Source organism: Narcine bancroftii, chromosome 3 (genome assembly GCF_036971445.1).
Source record: "Narcine bancroftii isolate sNarBan1 chromosome 3, sNarBan1.hap1, whole genome shotgun sequence".
Lineage (NCBI taxonomy): Eukaryota > Metazoa > Chordata > Chondrichthyes > Torpediniformes > Narcinidae > Narcine > Narcine bancroftii.
The window spans coordinates 32,657,365-32,685,271 of NC_091471.1; the positions used below are offsets into that span (position 1 = coordinate 32,657,365).

Below are 27,907 nucleotides of genomic sequence, written 5' to 3' on the forward strand. Positions count from 1 at the left end.
CAGAAATCAAAATAGGGCAAAGTGAATAGAAAAATTATCAGATCACAAGTAACAGGTCCTTAGAGCTCATCTACTTCATACTGATAAATTACACTATTGCATTCCCATAAACTGCCCCTCACTAGAAACTAATTAACCTATCAACTTATTGGAGCATAGGAAGAAAATGGAGGTACATGGTAACAGGCAAACCTGTAATTTCCACAAACAGCACTGGAGCTATTGCAAGGGAGCAACTCCACTAGCTGCAAAATATTGCTATTACATGCAAGCAGAATCAAAAGACAAATTGCATATTGCAAGTACAGGCAGATTCAGCCCAGTAATTCTTCATACAAAAGCCATTTCAGCAATCAAACCAGTGAACCTTTGGAATTTCCCAGGACATGTACACTTTCTTAAAGAACAAATCTACAATAACTAAGACCTTAACCCTAGTTGTAGCAAGGTTTCACACATTTATATTAAAGGCCAACATTCCATTTGCCCCAAATTACTTGCTGAAGCTGCATGTTATCTATTTGTTGAGGACAAATTTGTGTCAATAGTTTTATCACTTAAATAACAGAAAACGATCAAATCCAGTTTTCTTTCCAGATAACCTCAGCCCACTCATGTCATTATTATTTCAGCATTTGACAGGATGTCCATGAAGGGAGACTTTGCCAAAATCAGTCTTCCAACTAGTATGTGTGATTGCCATTACATGGACAACAGTTTCATAATGAAACTCCTTTGCTTCATTTTGGGGCCGAGAAAATGAAGAGGAAACATGAGTGACATTAATACATTGTCAATAGAACAAAAGACCCAATGACTAAGAATACAGAGAGACACTTTGATGACTACTAAAAAAATGGATAAGAAATCTTACACACTTCATTGAATATTTGAATCAAGAGATTGCAGCATCATTTTCAATGTAATAAGAAATCCAACCAACATTTACAATTTAAATCGCTCCCTCGGGTTCATGAATACCAGAAACTAATCTTTCAAGCAAGGTAGCCATCCAAAAGTCATGAATGATATCAGTGTTGCTTCTTTTACACCAAAGGATTTTAAAAATGCATTTTTAATCTTATTTTAATTGTGTTGTTCATTTCATTCTGATATAATCAAGAAAGCCCAATGAAGTCGTGCAATAAACATGGAATTTGAGACCTTTAATATTTCAAATAGGTAAGATGTTTTATTGTGGATTTAAAAAAATTTAGATATCAAAAATAATGCTGAGTTCAACCATTTATAATCAAAAGAATTTCAATATTTAACTTGAAATTTGCACATGCACAGAAAATTGCTCAAAATACAAAAAGACAATATTGAGTTTTTCCATACTGTTCCAACAGGAAACTGGCTTTTGTGCAAATAGACATCAAACCAGGTCATATAGTATAAATCAACATGGCTCAAAACATTAACAAGTATTAATTTTATACAATCTCAAAATGATCAATGTAATTAGCAGATGTCTAAATCAACAAGATTAAACTTTGAAGATATTAAACGGAAGAATCTAACAAGATGCAAAGTTACTTTAACATTTAAAAAATTCACTTAAATTGTTAAGTTAAAGCATAAAAGAGTCCATCATCTCATACATCTGAACCTTTGCAAAAAAACTTCCCCTTCCTGGCGAGCCATTCAGAAAAAAACAAGCTTTATTACAAAGTATTATTGTCCATTAAAATTTAAGAATGGATCAAGTATTCCCTCACCATAAATCTGCAATTGGTTGAGAATAGTCAAATGAGTGTCCAGATTATACAAATTGCTTTATTCACAGCAGGTACTGTTTTATTGGTAGCTGAAAGCTAGTAACATGGATGGATTTGCTTGGCTGCATATTATCAAAATCTACACAATGGGGTATTATTTTAAAAAAACAAATTCATATTCACCATTTGTAGAATTGTTCAAAGCAAGTTTCTCATCGCTGTAGATAGCCATTAATTTAACCAAGAATTGGCTTCATTAGTTTCAGCCAAACAAGCTTGCAAATCAAATTCTTTGTCCGTATGAGAAACAAATTCTCTAATCATTGAAGTCGAGCCAGATGCCTAAAAAAAAGAAATATTGTTGTGATATTCAAAATACTCAGAGATAGCAACTTCAAATGAAACCACAGTAAACAGTGGAGCAAATTACAGCCAACAACCACAGAAACATCCCCTACACAAGCTCTCGTTTTTAAAAAGGATATCTGTCAGATTAATTAAACTAAGAATTTAGTTGTTCAAAGTGGAATCAAAAATATGTAGCGTCAAGCATCTTATGTCACAATTGGGTACAATCCAAATAGTCAATGTTTAGGTTTTAAGGTGCTCTGATGCAATTCTCACTTTGTGCAAAGGCAAGAAATTTTGCATCTTGAACAGAGGTGACTGGGTAGTCAGTCAACAAGGAGGATATATAAGAGTTATCCAATAGCTGCCTTCATCCTTCCTTCCCCTCCCACACATCCCACAAAAAGTATACTATATTTGAGCCAACTCTGACAATTTCAAATAGGCCACAATGTAGAAAGATTCCAAAAATCCTGCCAAAAATAACAGAATTATTTTCTTAGTCATTTAATCATGTCAAATCTTTTAGCTAAGTGAAGGTGTACAAAATATGATGTTGCAAATCTATAATGTAATAAAATTAAAGCTCTGATGCAATAAATTTAAATCCATGTCTATTCTATTGTGCCAAGATAGTTCATTGGGTCTGTATTTCTTTGGCTTGGTTTCGCGGACGAAGATTTATGGAGGGGTATGTCCACGTCTGCTGCAGGCTCGTTGGTGACTGACAAGTCCAATGCAGGACAGGCAGGTACGGTTGCAGCGGTTGCAAGGGAAAATTGGTGGGTTGGGGTTGAGTGTTGGGTTTTTCAACCTTTGTCTTTTGTCAGTGAGGTGGGCTCTGCGTTCTTCTTCAAAGGAGGTTGCTGCCCGCCGAACTGTGAGGTGCCAAGATGCACGGTTGGAGGTGATATCAGCCCACTGGCGGTGGTCAATGTGGCAGGCACCAAGAGATTTCTTTAGGCAGTCCTTGTACCTCTTCTTTGGTGCATCTCTGTCTCGGTGGCCAGTGGAGAGCTCGCCATAGAACACGATCTTGGGAAGGCGATGGTCCTCCATTTTGGAGACGTGACCCACCCAGCGCAGTTGGGTCTTCAGCAGCATGGATTCGATGCTTGCAGACTCTGCCATCTCGAGTACATCGAGGTTGGTGGTAAAGTCATTCCAATGAATGTTGAGGATGGAGTGGAGACAGCGTTGATGGAAATGTTCTAGGAGCCGTAGAGGACCCATGATTCGGAGCCGAACAGGAGCGTGGGTATGACAACGGCTCTGTACACGCTGATCTTTGTGTGTTTCTTCAGGTGGTTGTTTTTCCAGACTCTTTTGTGTAGTCTTCCAAAGGCACTATTTGCCTTGGCGAGTCTGTTGTCTATCTCATTGTCGATCCTTGCATCTGATGAAATGGTGCAGCCGAGATAGGTAAACTGGTTGACCGTTTTGAGTTCTGTGTGCCCAATAGAGATATGGGGGGGCTGGTAGTCATGTCTGTATAGTGAAAAACTAACTGCTCATTTCTATTATCATCTTTCTGGCCATGCTATTGGTCACCATCTTAATGTTGCCTTGTATAATAACCACATGAAGAGCCAGGATTGATTTCAAAGTTTAAAAAATGCCATGTTGATGAAAGTTATTGTTAAAGTATTAGCTTGTCCTATCAACCCGAAATTTTCGTTGTCGTTTAAAAAAAAAACACAGCAAAATCACTTTATACTTAATTCTTTAAAAAAATTACACAATTAACACCTGAGGAGATGGTGCTCTTGTGTTGCTAGGTGTGCATCCTCTTTCATCGTGAGAACTTGTCCGACTTCCATTTGAGCTGTTAACAGATTCTATTTCCATATCAAAATCAAACTCTGTGCTGCAAGACAATGAAGCTCAAGGTTTATATTTAATTTAAACACTACAGTTTGAATAGAATCACTATTGTTTATATCCATAAATATTTAAATCTAATTTTAATCTATCCTCATTTAACATGCTTTTATTTTTTATTAGAAATGCACAATTCTAAATTCATAAACCATAAAGTTAAGTTTTCCAATAATCCAGAAATTTGATCATACACGGCTTGTAAATCACTGCCTTCTTTTGCAGGTGGATCCCAGGCATGAAGTGCAATTCTCCATAGCCTAATTTGCTGATCCCAGGATCTACGACTGAACTTCTTAAACTTGTTTGGAGTCCTGGGGTGAACACCTGGCTTCCGGAGATGCCTAAAATAAAAAGTGTTGATTTAAAGAGTAGGTCTGCATTTATGCAGCTAAAATTGAACATTCTTCCATACAGTAAACAATTCTGTACCTCATTTATATTAAGCCATGTATTAGTCAGTTTGTTTACATTCCTTATCTGTTTACAGTTCTTTGTTTTACACCGCAGGGAAAAGGAATCTCAGGGTTGTATGTGATGTCATGTACGTACAATAAACCTCTGAAAAAGTAATCATATACACTTGCTTTGCTTACCTGGCTAGAAATTTTATCATTTTTCAAATTTGTAGCTCAATAGTCCTTATCTAGTCTCCCCCCGCACCCCCCCCCCCAACTATGCAAAAATCAAACAAAGATGAAATCGCCATCCTTGAGTTTGCTGAGACCACCCAGTTCTATGATCTGCAGAATTCAAGTAATACATTCAAATTCCTCTACATTCAGACTGAGGACCATGACTGGTCCTGACAAAAAAACCTTGTACTTTTGCTAACAATTTAACTTTTTAATTTGAACTACTTCTGTGTTCCCCTCCATTTCCATCTTTTGGGTTTTAAATCCTCTTCAAATTTTCAGAATAGAATTCATCCCAACCATCTTCCTTTCACACCAAGTCACAACTCTTCCTCCCTCCTCTAGATTCCCTAAGATGCAGTTTTTTTCTTCGTTAACCCTCTCAGTCTACACACAGCAAGCTTTTGGATATGTGACCATCTCAATCAGGATGGCAACTGCAAACACAGAACATGATCATAAAGAGTTTCATAAAAGTTATTTACACACAAAAAATATTCATGAATAATTACCATTCGCAGCACTTATTCAAACACCTCTCCAGAAACTAACACACAACTATCAAGCTAAGAAGAACCATTTCTTTACCATTTCAAGTAATTGACAAGAGGATTAGCTAGGACAGATTCCCCACACCCCCCCTCCCACCCCTCACCCCCCTCCCACCCCTCACCCCCCCTCCCACCCCTCACCCCCCCTCCCACCCCTCACCCCCCCTCCCACCCCTCACCCCCCCTCCCACCCCTCACCCCCCCTCCCACCCCTCACCCCCCCTCCCACCCCTCACCCCCCCTCCCACCCCTCACCCCCCCTCCCACCCCTCACCCCCCCTCCCACCCCTCACCCCCCCTCCCACCCCTCACCCCCCCTCCCACCCCTCACCCAAGGGTGCGAAATTCACTGCCTTAAAGAGTAATAGAGGCAGATGCTCTCATCGTACTCAGATCTTGGATGACTGGAAACTACAGACTTGGGGCTGGAAGACAGCATCAGGTAGTTCTTTGGCTAGAGTCACAGTAAACTGAATGCTTCCTGATATTTTAAATTTTCATTGATTAAAAATGTTCCATCATGAGCTAGCACATATTATTAACCAACAGGCAATAGTTTAATACTGAAAAGCATACGATCTCTGGTAAATTTTCCTACTTGCAAATGCAAAATTGTCAGATTTAACCCAATTGTTAGAATTGCCCCAGTTCACATTGCCTTTATTAAGCCAAACCTAAAGAATGAGAAACCCACACTGTTTAAAAAAAGTTGGCAACATTTCTATTCTAGCACACCAAGTAAAAGTAAGACCTTTAAATTAACTTTTAAAACCAGCTGTGAAGCAAAGGAATTTGATTTTCTCTCAGGGAAGTATAGGTATTCACAAGATGTAGAAATTCACATAAAAGCAACCATGGCTCCACTAGGACTGGATTCACATCCAAAGCTTTTGGAAATGATAATGCTCAAATCACGAGAGTGAAATTCATTAATTTGCTGTTAAAAATGCCAGTAAACCTTGAACTCTTCATCTAAACCTTTTAGGAGGCCGGTATTGTTAGTGTAGCAGTTATCACAACCCTTTTACGTACCAGCGTCCAGGATTCAAATGCAATGCTATGCTCTCCCCGTGACTATGGAGTTTCCTCCGAGGTTCCAGTTTTCTCCCACCCTCCAGAAACAAAAAAATGTGTGGGTTTCCTCCAGAGTTCCAGTTTTCTCCTACCCTCCCAAATAAAATGCATGGGGTTAATTGGTGCATTTGCCCCTTCGGCTGGAACTGCCTGTAACTTTGCTGTATCTCTTAAAAAATAGATGTGACCAAGGTCAACACAGTTAAACCTTCCCTCAAGGGAAGGAACTTTTCAGATGAAGTTTTAATACAATTCAGACAGAAATGGCACACAATCAAGATGACAAGGGAAAATGGAAGGAGGATAAGAGAAGGGTTGTGTCTATCAAATTTTACACACGTATTATTTAATCTATAAGCATCCAAGGTAAAGTTTGGCAATTTCTAAGCAGCTGCAAATGGAAAAGACTAAGTGATCACCGTAAAAAGTTCTGCCTAAAATTATCTCGAGTTAAAGATAATTGTAATGAGAGTAATATTAGCTTGCAAATGACCTGCAGACAAGGATGATATGGAGAAGGAACCAAGCTCCTCCGAGTGATTGCTGGAGCAAGTTGCAGTCACAATGAAGGGTTATGAAAAATAATTGTAACCTCAATTTGCATTTAAAGGGCTACAGCTGGAATGACACTGAAGTATAGAGTTCAAACTACTGCACAATATTTTACATAATCTAAAATTTAAAAATGTTGTTTCTTATGGAGGTCTGGGTTGAGCCCCAAATAGTTTTAACGTGCTTGAATAAATTTACCTCAAAGTACAAAAGACAACCACAAAAGCAACAATATTAAAATAAGAGTTTCTTATGCACCTACTTAGGAACTTCCTGAATAAATCGATCATAGGCAATGGTGTTTTTTCCATAGTTGATTTGCTTTTGTCTTCTCATCAGTACCACTTCATCAGTTTCGAGTTCAGAAGATACCAATGATTCTCTGGAGCCACTGGAACTGAAATTAGAATCACTTTAGGAATTGGATAACAATTTTCCATTTCTGCTCATAAATATTTGGCTTTTGGTTGAAGAAATTCTTTGTGATAAACTATTTAGTTCATCAGTATAAACTACCCATTAATTACCCAAATCTGTCGTTCTTGTAAAATAACTTATTTGAATCAATTGCCCTTTGAAGTGTCAAATTGGCACATGACATCATTTATAAAATCAACTGCTCTGACAACTATCACAGGAGATTGGGGATGAAAGCACTAGAAAGTAATAAAACCAGGTATTCACTGACCACAGATGAGAACAACGTGGGCATGCAACCCATAATGCAGAGCAACAGTAAAGTGGAAGCATTCATATCCAACATTAAAAAGGCTGGCCATCCAATTTCTAACTCTGCAAATGCCATATCATGCAAAAAAAACCTACTTTGGCAATGTTACAAAGAAAGATTGCAAAATGAAAGATGTCAATAATGCAGCACTTTTCAGTCTCCTTGAAAATATCAGTTATACCTTTCAGATGAATAATCTCTCTCATGGTCATTGAAGTCATTTAGCAAGAGTCTCCTTTTATATCTGGAAAAGAAAATACAAATTAAGAAAGAAAACTTGGAGAATATTAACACTTTATAACATTTAACTATAAATACTGTGAATAGCCTATTCAACAGGAAAGATTACACCTTTAACTGTGAGATATTTTTTGCTGTAAAGACATCTTGTCAAAGAAAACTTTTAATAAGTGAAGGGATCACACGGATTAAAAGTTAAACAGGAAAGTCTGCAGATGCTGTGATTGTAGTGCAATACAAAAATGCTGAACCAATTCAGCAGGTCACATAGCATCTAAAGGAAGCAAAGGGTAACTAACATTTCAGGCCTGAGCCCTGAAATAATTAAAATGAGCTTTAGAGTGATAACAGCACCAACTTAGAGGCAAACCTAAAGACAAAAAAAATCTCCAATTTATCCAACATCCATTACAAGCTTTTGTTTTAGACTTTGTAGCAAGGAAGCCTTTTAAATAAACGAAGTGAACATGGTATAAAGAAAGTTACAACTATTATGAACAGAACCTGGGAAGAAAAAATTGAAACTCCAGTGGTGAAAACACAAAAGCAGGAAGTGCTGAACACTCAACAAGACAGAGAACAGTGAAAAGATAAACAAAAGTTCATGTTTTGGATCAACGGCCCTTACATCAGATCTGGGAAAATTCCTGCATTTTTTGTTTTACAGGAAAAAATAAATTTGATTACTGTTACGAGCCCAAAGGACCCCAAAACCCAACAGTAATAGACATTCACCAAGACAAATAGTTACTTAGACAAAAGTTGTTTTTAATTATCTTTAGACATGAAAACAGAATCAAACTTCAATTTATCTCTATTAACTTAACTAACCCAAACTAACCCCCTTCTAAGCGCATATGTATGCAATGTTTGTGTAAATGTAAGAAAAGTTCTTTGGTTCACAGTTCAATCTCACTTCTCATTCTTCCAAATTCACTGGTTGCAGGCAATTCTTATACTGTGCACAGAATTTAACATGTATAAATTTCACCAGGGTTTGGTGCTCGAAAGGTAAATGTTTACCACTCAGGAAGGTTCTTTGTAGGTTTGCAGAGAGAGATGTATTGTTCCAGGACAGAGTTCCTTTCTGTTCCCTTATTCCAAGAGAAACATCAGACAGATAGCACTTCCAGTCATCTGCCACTCTGGAACTTTTCTTCAGTTCCAACCAGCTTCTCCTGCTTGTTTCAGCTGTGACTGTTCAGTCTCTCTCCCTCTCAAAAAACCCCTCCTTCTCCAGCAAGCAATAGAAGTTAGTCTTTTGCTCCCATCTGTTGTTTTTAGGTAAACAAGAACCCTTTGAGTAAGCACTTTGCAGAAAGGTCAGAAGACTTGCAAAAATGTTCAACATGGACGACCTGTCTCCAGTCCATTCATTTCATGACAATTTCAATTAGCACCTACTTGTGAAATGTGCACAGCATTCTCCATACTTTCTGTAAAGTCACTGAATACGAATTCTTCAATATTTCAAATAAGATTGGTTTTAAAGTGTGTGTATATGTATGTAACCTTCTCTAATTTTACCAATTTATCTCCCAAATACATCTACAAATATTATATCACATTACCCAGTTGCCAGGATCAAGACTATTACTGAGCATTTGGACAATATTCTCATGGGGAGGGTTAACAGCCTGAAGTCATTGTGCACATTGATACAAATAACAAAGTATGGGATGAGATATTACACAAGTATAGGCAGATGGCAAGAGTTCAGAAGCAGGACTTTGAGGGTAGTGATCTCTGGAAATACTATCAGTGCCACATGCTAGTGAGCTCACAATAGCAAAAGAGACCAAATTAGTTTATGGTTGAGGAGCTGGTGCAGGGGGTGGATTCAAGTTTTTAAACATTGGGATCCCTTCTGGGGAGAAGCGACCATCAAATGGGATGGGTTGCACTTGAACCAGAGGAGCAAGCATCCTGGCAGGCAGATTAGCTAGTGCTATGTGGGTGTGTTTAAAATCAAATTGGCAGTGGGGTTGGGGCATGTGACAAGTTAGTACAGGTACACATCCTTCCTCTGGAACCCTTGGGGGACAGTGTGTCCTGAATTTCGGAAAGGCAGATTTAAACCCACCCGAACCGTGCTGTCGCATCCACCCCCAATCCTTCCAGTTGCGCTGCCATCTCCCCCCACCCTCACCCACCCAACTCGCGCTGCCGATCTCTCCCCCCACGGTCCGACTCGCGCTGCCGGTCTCTCTCTCCATTTGCCGGATTTTGGAACTTTCTGGATTTTACATGTCTGGACAAAGGATTGTGTACCTGTACAGAGGATGATGTGAAATTTACTGGACAAGAGAAAGGCTGGTTTAAATTGCACCTACCCAGTACAGAAACCCTAGTTAAGATGGATAGGACTTGGCAGTTCAACATTCCAAGGGACAAGTGGGGTAAAAGAGTTGGGGACGTTGTGTCATTGTTTAAGAAAGATGTCGCACCAATTGTCAGAGGAGACAAGTCAGCTGGTGAGGCTACACGAGTGGAGCTGAGGAACAATGGATGATCACCTCAATGGGAATGTATGACAGGTCCCCAAACAGTCAACAGGAATTAGAGGAGCAAATATGACAGGAATTTGATGCCAGCTTTTGAAAGTTCAAATTTATTGTCAGAGTACATAAATGACATCACATAGATCCCCGAGATTCTTTCTCCTCCAGGCTAGGTAGAATTTGTAATTCTGTCAAACAAGGGTGTCATTGTAGGGGATATAAACTTTCCAAATATTGAGTGGGAAAATTTATAGTACAAAAGGTTTAGACAGGATGGAAGTTGTAAAAATGTGTTCAATGAAGTTTTCTTCAGCAATACGTAGAGGGTCCCACGTAGGAGAAGGCAACGTCTGATCTCATGTTGAGAAATTAGGAAGGATAAGTGGATGAGCCTTTGGGGAGCAGTAACCATGTTGCAGTTGTACAAGACATTGTTGAAGCTACATGTGGAATATTGTATTCTGTTATGGTCACTATGCTGCCAGAGAGGTCATGGAGAGGGTGCAGATAAGATGTACAATACTACTGCAAGGAATTGGGGCCTGAGCTATTGTCATGTGGGAAGGGAAAACGTTTGGTGGGTTCAAAGAGCCACGAGTCTGGACACAGGAAGGATATTTACTAAAACACACGCAAGGGCCGACATGGCCTGTTTCCGTGCTGTAAACGGTTATATGGTTATGGATCACAACAGGAATAACACACACTAATGCTCTCAAAATCAAACAGTATAATCAGTCACACTGGACTAACACCACCAACACTAGCAACTGATTAGACATACAAGCACAGTACAACCCAGTTGCATTAGACTTAACACAATTGATAGTAGCAACTGTATATACAAAGGATTACAATACACTACTCGCTGTTCCTTGTCTAACGTGGGCACAGCTTCAATGCTATCTACAACAATCTCGATCCCTTTGTAGTGCACACCTTACCAAGGACTCCTTCAGCGCTAACCACAGTTCACATCCTCAAGTCCAAGAAACAAAAGAGCTCCTGCTTGTGGTGGACGTTATAGTATAGTAAGCTGGAGGGTCAAGCCCAGGAAATCACTAGAGGATTGTAGAGGTGGCCCTCTACAATCCACCTCCCACATGGTTCCAGACATAGAGATCACATCACCCTCCACATCCACCCTACATCTGTATGATAAGTTGAGCAGGCTTTATTCCTTGCTGCGGAAGAGTTTGAGGGCGATCTCAGAGAGGTATACAAAATCATAATAACAGATTGGGTGAATAGAAAGTCTTCTGCACAAAGCTGGGCAAGGGAATTGTTAACCAGAAGACCTAGGTTTAAGGGTTGGGGGGGGGGGGGGGGGGGGCAGGGGGGAAATTTAAACAGGAACCGGAGAAGAAACTTTAAAAAAAATATAGAGGGTACAAAATGGGCTGCTGGAGGTAGTCAAGACAGGCACCATTGTAATGTTTAAAAAAAGTTAGCTGATGTATGGATACAATAGGTTTAGAGACACAAGGACCAAATGGTCTATTTCCATGCTGTACAACTGCAGAATATACAAAAGGGACTATTTTAAGTACACCGATGAGGACAGCAACTATATTTGTAGTGTAACTATTGGTGGGACATCGTTCAGGGCGATTACATCATGAAGGCTCAGGACTAGTAGGGAAAAGCCTGTGCATATTCACCAAGTGTATGGTTAAAATAAAGCAAGCTATGAATGCAACTCCAGGTTCAAGGTCATTTTTATAATGAGCGTGTCTGAACCCAACACGACATAGTGTCAGAAGTGGAGCTTTGAGCCACAGAGAGGACAGGCTGTGAAAGAATAAAAGTGAAAGAGGTGAGCCAAGATGGAGGATGGGCCTGAACATGTAGAGGCACCTTGATTGGGAGCGGTGGCTCCTCCAATGGCAGCTTTCACAATAAAACCTCCAGAAACCTTAGACTCTCAAAGCCACAGGAGTGGGAGGTGGATAAGAAGATTCAAGCCCTTCAGACTGGCAAGTAATTTCAATAATTCCTCTGAAGCTAACCAGCTGAATACGCTGGTATACTGTATGGGGGACAAGACCTTGAAAAAGACCAGGAGACAGTTAGGGTATCTAGTTCTCTAGATAGGGACTCTAGTTCAAGTTGGAGATGCACCACAAACCACTTGTGAGTCTGCTTGGTGGGCAAGTGCTGGATTCGCTACCACCACGGATACAAAGGTTCAGGATGAAGCTGATGAAATACTCATACACGATCTCACACACACCTGGGAAGAACCTCACAACTGCGGATTTACTCTCTCGCTCCCCAATACAAGATGGAACCACGAGTGCTGACAAAGACCTCATGGAAAACCAATATTTACACCGAGACGGTGATGGAAAACCTCCCAACAAACAGATAGCTGACAGAGCTCCGAGAGCAAATATCCACTGACAGTGTGACGCGCGCACGTCATGAAGTATTGCATTGGAAGCTGGCCAGACAGAAACCAGTTACAAGGACCAGTTAAACACTACTGGCAAGAGAGGGCTGTTCTGAGTGTGCACAATGGAGTACACCTGCATAGTATGAGATTAGTTATTCCAGCTAGCATGTGGAACAAGGTACTCGAGAAAATACACGAGGGTCACCGGGGGGTTGTAAAGTGCCAGGAACGTGCCAATCAAACAGTGTGGTGTCCAGGTCGGAGTAATCAAATAAGTGAGATTGTTTTGAAGTGCAGAGAGTGCATCCAGGAAAGGACAAACCTAAGAGAACCACTGATGCAGAGTAAATTCCCTGACAGGCCATGGCAAAAGCTAAGTGCAGACTTATTCACTCTTGGAGAGAACGCATACTTATTGGTGGTGGACTATTTCTCTCTATTCATAGAAATAGCACAACTCAGCCTGACATGAATTACTGATGTAATTATTCATTTGAAATCGATGTTTGCACAGCATGGCATTCCAGAGACGTTAATAAGCGACAACAGTCCACAATTCTCTGGACAAAATAGGAAAGCCTTCACAGCGGATTATGGGTTCGAACATGTGACCAGTAGCCCTAAGTATCCACAAAGCAATGGCAAGGCAGAACGAGCAGTACAAACAGTGAAGAACCTGCTCAATAAAGCAAAAGATCCTGACTGTGCACTATTGGCGTACAGAGCCACATCACTGAGCAACAGCTACAGTCCAGCCCAATTGCTAATGGGGTGTCAACTTCACACAACTCTACCAACCCTTCCAGAGAGGTTGCAGCCAGAACTCCCAGACCTGCTACAACTCCAGAATGAGGAGAGGGAGAAGAGGTATAAGAATGCAAAGCGGTATAACAAGAGACACTGAATGAGTGACCAGGAAAAGCTGGCACCAGGAGAGAAGATATGGATCTCCGAAACAAGACAGCAATGTACAGCAACTTCCATCCACCACAGTCCACGATCGTACATGGTTACCTGACCACACGGGACACAGATGGAATCGCCAACATCTCATTCCCATACCAGAGTCTCCAGATGAAAAGCAACACGAGCACGGGCCAGAAATGGATACTCCTGCAAAGGCAGATCCAGACATTCTGCCGACTGAAACACAGAGTTCGCCTGGCATAATAAGAACGATGTTAGGATGAGAAATAAAGAGACTGCAGAGACTGAATCTGTAGAGACTGTAAAATACCCAGAGTCAAGAAAGACTGTGTAAAGGTTGTATGTGCATTTGTATTAGAATGTGTAAAGGTAATTGTAGTGGGAGAAGCCACAGAAAAGGGGGCTTTGAACGAAAAGGGGATGTGGTGTAACACTATTGGTGGGACGTCGTTCACGGGGCAGGACTTCTGTATCTTGGAGAGAGAGGTTCAGGACTAGCAGGGAAAAGCCTGCACATGTAGATATTCACTAAGTGAATGGTAAAATAAAGCAAGCAACAAACATGACTCCAGGCTCAAGGTCATTTTTATAACACAACACATCATCTAGTTCCTGCCTCACCCCTCTCCCAAATTTGAATATACTGGCCATTTCTTCTTATATTATCAGTCCAAATGAAAGGTCTCAACCAAAATAATGACTTGCTCTTTCTGTTCCGATTCTTACAAATTCTTCCAGCAGTTTTTTGCTCCAGTAAGAAAAAAGGCCATTTTGCAGTAAGGTCAGAAATCCAAAAGAATTACCATTATTATTGTTCAATTGTACAAAAACTACAAACAAGGGAACCAGAAAATATGAAATATAGTTAAACAGTCCTGGAATGCAAGTGAAATTCATTATTGCATTTGTGCTATTAATATGGATATCTACATTTTTGGCTGTGCAGAAAAATCTGTAACAGGAACATTAGAACAAAATGCCGTTCAATAGCATGGATAAACTGCTTCCATTAAAATATACACTGAAAATAGATTTTGAATACAGCATTCTTGATATTCCTTCAAAATGAAAACCAAATGAGCACACAAACCTCTTCAAATCCTGATAAACAGTCTGCCTCGTCTCCTCATCTTCTACTGCTGTGCCCCAATCGACAGAAGCACATCGTGGTTCTGGTCCATCACCTTCTGGTGTGGTGAAACTGCAAAAGATAAAAGTTGAGCTTGGCCTATTTCCAGCAGAGCTTTACAAGCATGGTCCTGCTTTCAAATTTATTCATTACATTGGGCAATGAAGATTTGGCTTCTTGAACATTTTAAAGTGTTTTTTTATGGAGTTTGGGCTGCTTCAGATATAACCTTTTTTGTGATTTCCTGTCATATTTTAAGTCTACTTCAAGCATACAAAACCATGAAGTCCAACATGTGATTGAAAGTTCATTTTCTGCATGTTCACTTGGGACTTTTTCCCTGCTGATCTTGGTGCAAAAGCAATCTGCGATAAACACGGTGAACCACAGAAAAGCAGCACCAGGGCAAATGGAATCGATCAATTCTGGCTGACCATTGTTGGACACTGACACAAGAGAAATCAGATGTGGAGTACAAACAAAAATCGGCGGCAAAACATTTTTAGGTCAGCATCATTATGTGATTGAACATGCCAAACTCGATAGACGTTAACGTTTCTCCAACTTCCTACGTGATACAGCAAAGCTGAAGTGATCCTTTGTGTTCAGCTTGAAGTTGTCCATCATAATCCCCAAATTTATTTCAGGAAGCAAACCTTTTGAAAGAAATTGTTGTTCAGTGTTATCCACTGCAACATTTGGGCAATTAGGCAAAATTCCACCATGTGTGGAAAAAAGCTCAACTTCAAAACTGGTTTAGAATGCAAGAACATTCATGAAGGGCTCAAGTCTGAAGTGCCTATATTGCCTTTCAACGATGGTGTGTGACCTGCTGAGCTCCTCCAGCAGTTTTGTATATTGCCCTTGTAATTCAGCATCTGAAGACACCTTGATTACCAGCTGGACAACAGGGCCTCCTTGATGAAGCTGGCTAATTATGATCAGATAGGAGGGCAATTTAAGGGTTAAACAGAATGGTGATTGGAGTGAGTACTACAAATAAGGGGCAATGGCAACATAAAGAGATGGAAATCTCAAGCAGAGCAGCCAGTAAGTAAGTGGCTCAAAGTAGGAGAGGAATTTTGAGGCTTTGGGTCGCACGGCTGAGGACGAGCTGGTTTCCAGTAAGGCAAGGTCAGGAAAGAGCTTTGCATTTAAACAAAGAATAAATAATTAATGGAGAAGGCAGCTAGGGCAGTGAAATGTTCTGAATGTAGGATGTGGAAATTTGGGACAGCATAATTGTCCCTGATGACTACACCTGCAAGAGGTGCATCAAGCTGCAGCTCCTTGGAGAATGAGTTAGAAAACTGGAGCTGGATGAACTCCAGATCATTTGAGAGGCAGTGAATGCCTCTCAAATGGAGACAGTCACTCCCAAAGGTGAAGAGCCCGGTAGATGGGTGACTATTAGGAGATAGAAGGGGAATAGGCAGACATCGTAGAGCACCCCCTGTGGCTATTCCCCCAACAATCTACCAGGGGCAAGTCATGGTGGTCATATGTGGCTGAAGAATTGGGGCAGGGATTAAGATTTGTTCATCATTGGGATTTCTACTGGGAAGGTCTGACCTGTACAAAAAGGACAGGCTGCACTTGAACTGGAAAGGGCCCAATATCCTGGCGGGCAAGTTTTCTGAGGTTGTTGAAAAGGGTTTAAACTGGGGTGGGGGGTGAGGTGGGAGTGCACAGAATAGAGCAGAAGGTCAAAAGCACAAATCTACGTATTATGAGTTTGTGAGGAAGGACAGGCAGGGGACAAAACATAAATGAAGTCAGTTCGAGGGCTTGAAACACTAGGAGTATCAGGAAAAAAGGAGCCAAACTTAGAGCATGGATTAGTAAATGGAACTATCATGATGTGACCACTGCAGAGACTTGGCTGGAGGAAGGGCAGGATTGGCTGATGCAGGTTCCAGGGTTTGTGTTTTAAAAGGAATAGGATAGGAGGTAAGAGTGGGTAGAGTAGCATTACTGATCAGGGATTGTGACACAACTATAGAAAGGGAGGAGGCTGTAGAGGGATCATCCACTCAGTCAGTATTGGTGAAAGCCAGAAATAGGAAGGGAGCAATCACTGTACCAGGAGTAGTCTAAAGGCCTCCCAAATAGCCCTTGGGACATCGAAGAGCAGCAGATTTTGGATTGGTGCAGGAATTACAAGGTTGTTTTTATGGGAGACTCCAATTTCCCTAATACTGACTGGTACTTCCTGACTGCGAGAGGGATAGATGGGGCAGAATTTGTCAGGACTGTTCAAGGATTCCTGACACAGCTTGTGGTTCAGCTGACGAGAGGAGAGGCCATACTGGATCTAATATTAGGTCATGAACCTGGTCAGGTGACAGACCTCTCATGCAAGACTCGCTGGTCTATAATTACAAGGATTCTCCCTATTTTTTTTAAATAAAGGGATCACATTTGCCAGTCTCCAAGCCTCTGGCTCCTCCCGTTGCCAAAGAGGAGCATTTTTATGAATGAACACAACTCTTGAGCTTTAGCATAGTTATGGATAAGGATAAAAGCAGACAAAATGACAACGTGTTTAATTGGGGAAGGGCTAATTATGATGGGATCAAACCAGCAAGAGTAAATTTGAAATAGATGTTCAAGGGTGAAACCACAGAAGTAGTGTGAAGAAAGATTAGGGACCACTTGTGCTGGGTTCAGGTTAGGTTTGTCCCTCTGGGACAGGGAAAAGATGGTGGCAAAAGGGAACGGTGGTTGATAAAACAGGTGTGGCAGCTTGTCAAGAGATAGAAGGAAGCATACATTAGATACAAGCAGGAAACAGGAGGGCTCATGGCAGCCAGGAAGAAGTTCTAAGGGGGCATGAGAAGGCCTTGGCATGTAGCATTAAAGAGAACCCCAAGGCATTCTATGCATATGTGAAGAACCGAAGGATGATGGGAATGAAGGCTGAACCACAAAAGGATAAAGGAGGCAATGTGCCTGGAGACGAAAGATCCTTGTGGTGCTCCACTATGCCTGGCAACGGGAGGTGCCAGAGGCATGGAGAATGGCAAATGTGATCCCTTTATTTAAAAAAATAGGGAGAATCCTTGTAATTATAGACCAGCGAGTCTTGCATGAGAGGTCTGTCACCTGACCAGGTTCATGACCTATTATTAGGGAGGTCCTAAATGAACTTTGCTTCAGTATTCACAAGAGAAAAGGAGCACGATTAGGGCGAGGTCGGAATATAACAGGCTTGTGTGCTAGACAATGTTCTGATTAAAGAAGACAAAGTGCTTAATTTTCTGAAAAACATTAAAATTGATATTCCCAGGGATGGACACGATATAACCAAGGTTGCTGTGGGAAGAGAGGGAAGATCTAGCTGGGACAGTGGTTATGATCTTTGAGTCCTCTTTGGCCACAGGGGAAGTGCCAGAGGCTTGGAGAATGGCAAATGTGATCCCTTTATTTAAAAAAATATGGAGAATCCTTATAATTATAGTCTTGCATGAGAGGTGCGCAAACTAGTGGAGAGGATTCTTAAGGATAAGATCTATGCGCATTTTGAGAAGTACAGTCTAAAGGACAGTCAAAATGGCTTTGTGAAGGGAATGTCATGCCTCACAAGCCTAATTTAGTTCTTTTTAGGAGCTAATAAAAGAAATTCATGAGGGTAGGGCAGTAGATGTGATCGATATGGATTTTAGTAAGGCACTTGACAAGGTCTCCCATGAGTGACTGGTTCAGAAACTCATGAGGAATGGGATTCTTGGAACCTTGGCTGTGCGGACAAAAAAAAAGTTTGCATGTAGAAAGCAGAGGACAGAAAATATTCTGCCCTGAGGTCAGTGACCAGTGGAGCACCACAAGGATCTGTTCTGGGACCCCTGCTCTTTGTGATTTTATAAATGACCTGAAGGAAGGGTGGCGAGGGGGGGGGGGGGGAAGGGCAGGACGAATCAGTAAGTTTACAGATGATACCAAGGTTGGAGGAGTTGTGGATGGTACTGAAGGTTGTCGTAGGTTATAAAAGGATATACAGGTACACAATCCTTTATCTGGAACCCTTGGAGGACAGTGTGTACCAATTTTCAGATTTTTCCTGATTTCAGAACAAAAGCCAGCTGCCCACCCGAGTTGTGCTGCCATATCCACCCACTTCCAGTCGCACTGGCGTCTCTCTCCCCCTCACTTACCCAAGTTGCGCTGCCGTTTCTCCACCTTGCCTGCCCGAGTTGTGCTGCCATCTCGCTCTCCTTCCCCGCCCGAGTCAAGCTGCCATCTCTCTCTCTCCTCCCCGCCCACCTGAGTCGCGCTGCCGTCTCTCTCCCCTCTCGCCCACCCGAGTCTCGCTGCCGTTTCCACCCCCCCCCCCCCACCGCCAAACCTATTCACATTGCTCTTTCTCTCTCTCTCTCCGCTGTACCAGCACCAGGAAAAAAGGCCGGGTTTTGGAGCTTTCCAGATTTTAGATGTCCAGATAAATGATTGTGTACCTATACACAGAATGAAGAGTTGGGCACAGAAAAGTAACAGATGGAGTTCAATTCGGAGTAGTGCAAGGTGATGCATTTGGAAGGATAAACCAGGGTCAATGGTGGTTATTTAAGAGTGTGGATGAACAGAGATTTTGGGTCCAAATCCATACATCCCTCAAGGTCACCACACATGTTGTTAGGATAGTTAAAAAGGCCTATGGGATGTTGGGCTTCATTTATAGGGGGATTGAGTTCAAGAGTCAAGAGGTCATGTTGCAACTCTACAAATCTCTGGTGCGACCATACTTAAGAGTATTGTGTTCAGTTCTAGTCACCTCATTGTACTGTAGGAAGGATGTGGAAGCCATGGATCGGGTACAGAGATTTATCAGCATGCTGCCTGGATTAGAAAATAAGTCTTGAGGCAAGGTTGTTAGAGCTGTGACTTCTCTTTGGAGCAAAGGATGAGAGGAGACTTGACCAAGGTCTACAGGATTAAGAGAGACAAATATAGGGAACAGCCAGCACCTATTTCCCCAGGACAGGAATGGCAAACACCAGAAGACATGCACAAAGTGAAGGGAGGGAAGTTTAGGGGAGATATTAGGGGCAAGTTTATTTTAAAAACACAGAGTCATGGATGCCCAAAATGCCTTGCCAGGGATGGTGATGGTGGCTGAAACATTAGTGCCATTTAAGAGACACTTAGACAGGCTCATAGATGGAAGAAAAAGGTTACGAGGTAGGGAGGGCTTAGTACATGTTTTTTTTCAGGAATACATGGTTCTGCACATCATCAAAGGGCCGAAGGGGCCTGTACGGTAGTGTTCTATGTTCTAAATGAAAAGTCTACATCCTTTCATTGCAGCCTTCCTCCAAGAATTTATGAAAAGAATTGTGAAGCTAACCTGGAGATCCTACCATCCATCCAACCAGCAGAGTTTGGAGTCTCATCGTTAATATCATCATCACACAGAGTGGGTTCCAAGTCATCCACCCTCCGTAGTTTGCCGTCTGCACTGCGCTTCCTCCCAATGGACCAGCGGCACGGTGGCAGCTTTTTCCTAGGGAGGAGATGGTAAGGTAGAGGAGAGAAAAGAAAGACAGATATGATCAGGCTGAAAGCAAGAGTAAAGAACAAACACCATCTAAAGCAGGAGATTACACTCAATATAAAAATGTACAATTAGGAAAGTGGACAGCCTTCAAAAAATGTTCAGATGTACAGCACATTTTAGGTAGGTATTAGCAGAAGATTCACCAATTCCACCACTATTAATATCTGAAGGGTGGTAGGTCACTATCCATCAGAAACAATTTCATGAACCATATGCATACAGTGGCTACAGCAGCAGATTGGACACTAGGTGCCCTGCAGTGAGTAAATCACTTTCAAAGCCTTTCCACCACGGCAAGACAAATTACCATGGATATCGCACATGTTCATGATGGATGTGCTCCCCAAAATGGGATTTGAGGAGGGAATCCAGGAGATAAAACTGCTCGACAGAGAACTGTAGTGCAGTCCAAATCAATGGGTAGAAAACAGATAGCTTCGCCATCAAGTCAGGAGTTAGTCAAAGCTGCCCACTGTCTCCAGTCTCATTTGTGTGCTGCACAGTGCCCTTTGCCAAAGCATCAGGATGGACGTGAGCGTAAGAGGAGTGACATTGCCAAACTGTGATGGCACTCAGACTCCCTGTATATGGACTAGGTTGCAATTTTTTGCTCGGTTACATGATCGGTCTGGAGACTGACCGGCATATGTAGGCATTTTGAGTCTGCATCAGGCACCAGGATAAACCAGAAGAGTGAAGTAATGCCCTTCATTCGCTGGCCTGACCGGTCCATCATCTCGCTTACAGTCAAATCTGACTACTTGAAGGTGCTAGGGATCTGGTTTGGAGGGGCAGAGGGTTGCAACAAGAATGGAGCAGATCACAAAATCCAACAGAAATTGGGTCTGTGGATAGGACGTTCCTCTCAATAACGAGGAAGAAATGGTATTCAGGCGAGGTGTTCTCGGTATTGTTGTATGTGGCACAGGTGTGGCCCATCCCCCACACAACTACCCTGGTAGTTACTAGAGCAGTTTTCCAATTCACGTGGGGCTCCAAAATGGATAATGTCCGAAGGAGTACCATGTACAAGTCACCAGACAATGAGGCAAAGGGCGTACCCAATGTGACTCATCCTGATGACCACCTTTGTGTGTGGCCGCATCAGGCTGTGCGTGGAACCAAAATATGAGGGCATCAAGTGCCGCTATATGCCAAGATTTTACCTGTCCCAGATTTTGCCAAGGATAGGCCTTGCCCCAGTGCCATGCAATGTCCCAGTTAGCTGGACTTACCCACACCACCTATCCTTCGTGCAAAAGTTTTTACAGAATACCTTCAACCACAAGGCCATCAGGCAGTGGTCAGCACTGCAGAAATAGAGATGAAGACTTGATGGACCTGGTGGGATGGTTCCCTGAGCAGACAGTCCAGGTCATCTGATGGAATGTCTCATCACCAGGGCTCACAAACAAGCAGCAGGATTTGGCCTGGTTGGCAGCGAGAGGAGCCCTCTCAGTGTGATCCCTCTTATACAACCGGAATATCACCGCCATCCATTGTCCCCAGGATGGCTGCAGTGGAGTGGAGACTGTTGCCCAACACTTTACTTAATTCAGATTTGCAGAGTGTGTGGAGACAGGGGCACACTCCGAGCCCAACATCCAGAACTGCTGAGAGAGCATTAAATTGGTGAAAGATGCGTTGGTTTGCCAGAAACCTGTTGGTCTTTCATCATGCGAGATTTTGGTCTGGGAATCCTGCTGACTGGCGCATTCCAGGCTGCAGGAGTACATGCTGAGGTATGCACTAAGGATTGGTGCAGCCAACGTGAGGGCGCTGTGGGGAAGGAGCCGTCTAGAGTCCTCCCATTACCAGGCACTGAGGGGCTAAGACTGAGGCGAAGCCCCTCAACAAAAAAAGAGGGGAGAAACGACAAGGTGCCACAGTGATGGTAATGGGGTATTGAGAGAACAATTGTAACAATGTACACCGACATTATGATTGTAAAAATACTTGAACTCTTTTCTTGTTTGAAAATAGTTTTTTTCTAGAAAAGGTACATCTAATGACAATGTGTAGAAACAACAAGGTGTCAGTGGTGGTAAGTGTACTAAGAGAACTAGGTAAAATGTACATTGATAAGAATGTATCCATAAGAATGACACCATGAAATGTAAAAGGTTTTGAATGGTTTTCTTGTTTTGTAAATAATTTAATATGAATAAAGTATATTTTTTGAAAAAATAAAATTTAGCGTGGTAGGCTCATTCAGAATGTCACAAGGCATGAGATCTAAGGAACCGTGGCTTTTTGGATTTGCAAATGACTTGCCGAAAGAAAGCAGACAATAGCAGTATTCTGCCTGGAGGTCAGGGACTAATGGCGTTCTGCAGGGACCCCTGGTCTTTTGACTTTTGTAAATGACAGATTAAGAAGTGGAGAGGTGGATCATATGTTTGCAGAGGTTGGATGTGTTGTGCATAGTGTAGAAGGTTACAACTGGACGTATAATTGGGCAAAGTGGCAGATGGATCTAGACAAGTTTGAAGTGATACATTTTGGAAGGTCAGACTTTAAGGCAGAGGATGTCATTAATGGCAGGAAACTTAATAGCGTTGCAGAACAGTGATCTTGGGGAACAGGTCCACATGTTCCTCAAGGTGGCCACGCAAGTTGACAAGATGATTCAGAAAGTGTATGGTGCCTGGGCTGTCATTGATCAGAAGATTGAGTCCAAGACTTTGGAGTAATGTGACAGCTTTATAAAACCTTAGTGAGATCATACTTTGAATATTGCTCACCTCATTATAGGAAGGATGGCGATGCTTTGGAGAGGGTGTAGAGGAAATCTACCAGGATATTGCCTGGCAGATAGACAAAATTGCAGCCACGGGGATGAGTTACAACGAAAAAGGGACACAGTCAAAAGTAACAAATACAGGGTTATATGCAAAAGCACGCAGCATAAGAAATAAAGTGGATGACAATGTAGTACAGCTATGAAAAAAATACGATGATGAGACTATCAAAGTTGTGGCTAAAGGATGGATGTCATTAGAAGCTTAATGACCAAGGATACATAGTGTATTGAAAGGATAGAGAGATAAGCAGAAAGTATGGTGTGGCTCTCTCTGTTGGTAAGCAACAACATTAAATCATTAGAAAGAGGTCACATGGGATCAGAATGGACCCAGAGGACTAAAAGAAAATCACAAAATGTCATCCCACTATTTAAAAAGGGAAAGAGGCAGCAGAAAGGAAATTATAGCTTGACAACAGTGGTTGGGAGTCAATCATCAAGGATGACTTTATGGAGTTCTTGGAGGCAACAGGCCAAAATCAACAAGGTATCCTCAAGTGAAAATTTTGTTTTACAAACCTATTGAATTCTAAAGATGTAACAAATATTGTTTATTTGGATTTTCAGAAGGCCCTTAACAAGGTATCACACATTAGGCTGCTTAACAAGAACCCATGGTGTAAGTGGAAACATACCAGCATGGGTAGAGCATTGATTGATTGGCAGGAAGCAGAGTTGGAATACAGGGATCATGTTCTGGTTGGCTGTCAGTTGCTAGTGATGTTCCATTGAGGAATGTGCTGGTGCTGCTTCTTTTTATGTTATATATCAAGGTCTTGGATTATGGAATGAATGGCTTTTGGACACATTTGGAAATGAAACAAAGATAGGTGGAGGAAACAGGAAGGCTGCAGATGGACTTGGATGGATTAGTGAAATAGGCAGAGAAGTGCCAAATGAAATACAATGTCAGAAAGTGTAGTCATGTACTTTCATAAAGACAAACAGGAAGACTATTTTTTTTTAAATAGGGAGAAATTTGAAATTACCAAGATGCAAAGGGACCTTGGAGTCCTCATGCAGGATAACCTGAAGGCAAACCTGCACGTTGAGTCAACAGTGAAGGAGGCAAATGCAATGCTGGCATTCATTTCAAGAGGAATAGGATAGAAGAGCAAGAATGTAACATTGAGGCATTATAAGGCACTGGAGAGAGCTCGCTTCTCATTTAAAAAAGGATGTGCTGATGTTGGGAGTGGGTTCAGAAGCAGTTCACGAGGATGATTCTGGGATCAAAAGCATTATCATATAGCACTTGACAGCTCTCAGCCTGTACTCATTGCAATTTAGAGAATTTTGCATATTGAGAGGCATGGAATGAGTAGATATTAAAAGGTTGTTTCCCATGATTGTAGCATCCAGGACCAGTGGGCACAACTTCAGAATTGAAATGTGTCCAATTAGAACAAATGTGCTGGAATTTCTTCAGATAGAGTGGGAAATCTTTGGAATTTGTTGCCACAGGCAGTTGTGGAGGCCAGGTAATTGTGTTTATTTAAGGCAGGTTAATAGGTTCTTGATTACCCAGGCTAGAGAAGGCCAGGCAGTGAGGCTGAGTTGGAAAATGGATCAGCTCATGGTTAAATGGTGCAGCAGACTCAGTGGGCTGAAAGCTCATTTTAAAGGCTTTAGAAGGACATGGACTAAATCAGTGGTTCTCAACCTTTTTCTTTCCAATGACATATCACTTTAAGTAATCCGTACGCCACAAGTGCTCTGTAATTAGTAAGAGATAGCTTTTGGTGGTATGTGAGTGGGAAAAGAAGGTTAAGAATCCCTTTTGCTTGAGAAATGGTCATTGGACCATTTCCTTTAGAGTTATATAACGTCAATTAGGTATGATTAAACCAGTGATTTTCAAACTTTTCCTTTCCACCCACAAACCACCTTAAGCATGGAACACCAATGGCATAGGAAATACTTAAAAGTGGTATGTGAGTGAAAAGAAAAGGCTGAGAACCACTGGACTCAATGAAGAATTTCCTGGAATTCTCTACCAAAGAACTATGGAGCCTCAGTTGTATTTGCAACAGAGATTAACTTAGTGTTGGAATGAAGTGATCATAGTTCTGGGAGGAAAGTGGCAGAGACACCAGTCATGATTTTATTGAAAAGTGGAGCCAAGGAGCTGAACAATTTATATATGCTTCTGTCCCTCACATTCTTTGAAAAGACAGGTTCAGGAATGGGTCAGGGAAAGCCAAATGCAATAATAGAGAACACTTGACAAAATGTTTGGAGCAGTCCTTTTTAAAAAGGATTTAACCAGAGGTGCAGTCCAAGACCTCATGACAACACCCCCCCCCCTCCCCCAGCCAGATACTTCCACATACAATTGCAATCCAATGCACTCTGCATAGAACACTGAGAACTGAGTTTGGGTACAAGGACACTGTTGGTCCTATCTTACCCTGCCTGCGGTGGCAATAAAAAATGTTGGGGCCTCTGTAAGATCGCAGATACGCAGGGGAATATACTAATAGGAGGGGATTTTAACCTTAATTTGGACTCAAAGATGGATAAAACTGGAAAAAAGACTAGCAGAAAGAACAAAGTAACCAAATTTATGGTTAAATCGATGCAGGAAATGCAACTTTTGGATATATGGAGGAGACAACACCCAAAGGAGAAGGAATACTCATATTAATCGGGTAGACATAAAACATACTCAAGGATTGACCTGTTCCTGTTATCAGCCCACATCCAAGGGAGAGTTAGGAAAACGGAATCTAAAGCTAGATTGTTATGGGATCACTCACCCCTGTTATTGGCAATCGAGAACGTATAGATGGAGATTAAAGATTACCCCCCCCCCCCCAAAACTCTCATACTCCCTGAATGCCACTGAAGCTGGAGTGCAAATTTTCCCCAAGAGTCTGGGCCTGCGGTTGCAGTAACAAACATGAAGTTTAAAAACAAGACACGAAATGCTGGAGAAACTCAGCCCTTGGTGGATTTTTTTTTAATGCAATGCATTGATGAATTGTGTCATATTGTTACCTGCCAATCATGTAGCAAAGATGAAAATACATGAGCGCCGTTTCGGGCTTGAGCCCTTCGTCAAAGTGTGCAATCTCTCCGATGCAAAGGGCACTGTTCGACCTGCGGAGTTTCTGCAGCGGTGCGTGCGCTTATCGGCAGCGGCCGTGGATGGATGGACGGGATGGCCGCCGCCGCCCCGTTTCCCGCCCCCACTCCGCGCCATCGATTCAAATGAACCTGCCGCGCGCGATTACCCTCGCTCCCCCCCTGGGCCTGCCCGCCGGGGCCAGGCCCCCCCCCCCACCGCACACACACTACCTGAGGAGGTCGTTCCCTTCGGCGGCCGAGGCTGCACTCCGGTATGCCATCTCCACGTCGTTCTACCTTCACCGAAGACGGCACCGCCGAACAAACAATGACGGCCCCCCCCCACGCAAGAAGGTTCGGTCCGCGGGCACCTGACGTCACCGACCTCGCGACCAATGGCCCCAGAAGGCTCGGTCCCCGGGCACCTGACGTCACCGACCTCGCGACCAATGGCGCCAGAAGGCTCGGTCCGCGCGCACCTGACGTCACCGGCCCCGCGACCAATGGCGCCAGAAGGTTAGGTCCGCGCGCGCCTGACGTCACCGGCCCCGCGACCAATGGCCCCAGAAGGCTCGGTCCGCGCGCGCCTGACGTCACCGGCCCCGCGACCAATGGCCCCAGAAGGCTCGGTCTCTCACCGCTCGGGCCCGAAATCTTGGGTCTGCGCTCGTCTCGTCTCTCCGGCATTTTTGTCTGTGCCCCCATCCGCCCCCCCCCACCACAGGTCCTCCCATCCTTAACCTGTCGTCTCAAATGGGGGTGACCCAGTTACGAGGCAATTGGAAAGGGGTCAACCCGGGTCCAGTAAAACCTACGCGGGTCCCGTGGTTTGAAGAGGGAAATGGGCGACCCAGGGAAGGGGGAGGCTGGGGGCTGCCATGGGGGGGGGGGGAGATAGAGAGGCCGCTGCAACGGTGGGGGTGGGGAGAGAGAGGTCGCCACCCCCTCCCCAACGATGGGGGGGGGGGGGGTTGCAGCCACGACGTGCTGCTCTAGTTCGTGGCGACGGCGCAGGGCGGGAGCAATGGCCGTCTTCTTTACCCATAATCCCTTGCACCTCACCCTCTGCTTATCTATCCTTTCGGTCCACTGCATCCTTGGCCATTAAGATTCCAATGGCATCTATCCTTTAGCCACATCATCATACCCACCAAGATGTAGCTGTACTACAACATCATCCACTTTTTCTTAATGCTGCATGCTTTTAAATATAAAACCTTGAACCTTGTATTTGTTACTTTGGACAATTGTCCCTTTTTCATTGCAACTCATCCCCATGGCTGCAATGATGGGCAAGGAAGATGGCTTTGAGTAGTTGTCATGAATCGGTGCGGCATGTCGCAGCAGCGATCACCCCTCCCCCTCCCCTCCCCCTCCCCCTCCCTGCCGCACCCCCATTCACGCCAGCAGTATATCACTTGGGAGGGGTGGCGACTGACGGGGTGGGATGGTGATTGACTGGGAGGGGTGGTGACTGATGGGGTGCGGGAGGCTAATGATGGCCAGTGGGGAGGAGGAAGATATGGCCCAGAGTTCCCATGATTGCGTGACATGTCACTTACCGTGTCATCGCGGGGGCAGGATCCCCCTTAAATTGCTGGGTTGCCAATTTAACAGGTAGGTTCGCCTTTGACTTGAAAGGTGCATCCTGCACCCTAGACCCAGGAATCGCACCCAGGTGTTGCAGTTTGAAGGGGCCTCTTGTTACCTTGGTTTTTTTACTGATCTAGATTTGTTGAATGACTGGTCTGTTCTGATTAAATATAATTTAAAAAAAAATGTAGACATACAATACAGTTA

At 42.9% G+C, this 27,907-nt stretch overlaps 1 protein-coding gene across 1 annotated transcript; it reads right to left on the reverse strand.

The window, feature by feature from the left end:
• Positions 1 to 1,165: 1,165 nt before the first annotated feature.
• On the reverse strand, positions 1,166 to 26,563 carry slbp (stem-loop histone mRNA binding protein). The gene is made up of 8 exons (XM_069923743.1): positions 26,339 to 26,563; positions 20,026 to 20,181; positions 14,643 to 14,753; positions 7,671 to 7,733; positions 7,022 to 7,156; positions 4,142 to 4,291; positions 3,819 to 3,936; positions 1,166 to 2,063 (listed from the first exon to the last, which is right to left on the reverse strand). Exons 1-8 carry the CDS (start codon positions 26,386 to 26,388, stop codon positions 1,953 to 1,955), a joined length of 894 nt encoding a protein of 297 aa, XP_069779844.1. The 5' UTR covers positions 26,389 to 26,563; the 3' UTR covers positions 1,166 to 1,952.
• Positions 26,564 to 27,907: the final 1,344 nt, after the last annotated feature.

Coding starts and splice junctions, on each gene's coding strand:
- slbp (XM_069923743.1), bottom strand. CDS start 26,388: ATGGCATACCGGAGTGCAGCCTCGGCCGCCGAAGGGAACGACCTCCTC. Junction 20,182..26,338: donor GAAGGGAACGACCTCCTCAG/GTAGTGTGTGTG, acceptor TCTCCTCCCTAG/GAAAAAGCTGCCACCGTGCC. Junction 7,157..7,670: donor AGAGATTATTCATCTGAAAG/GTATAACTGATA, acceptor TTCTAATTTCAG/TTCCAGTGGCTCCAGAGAAT.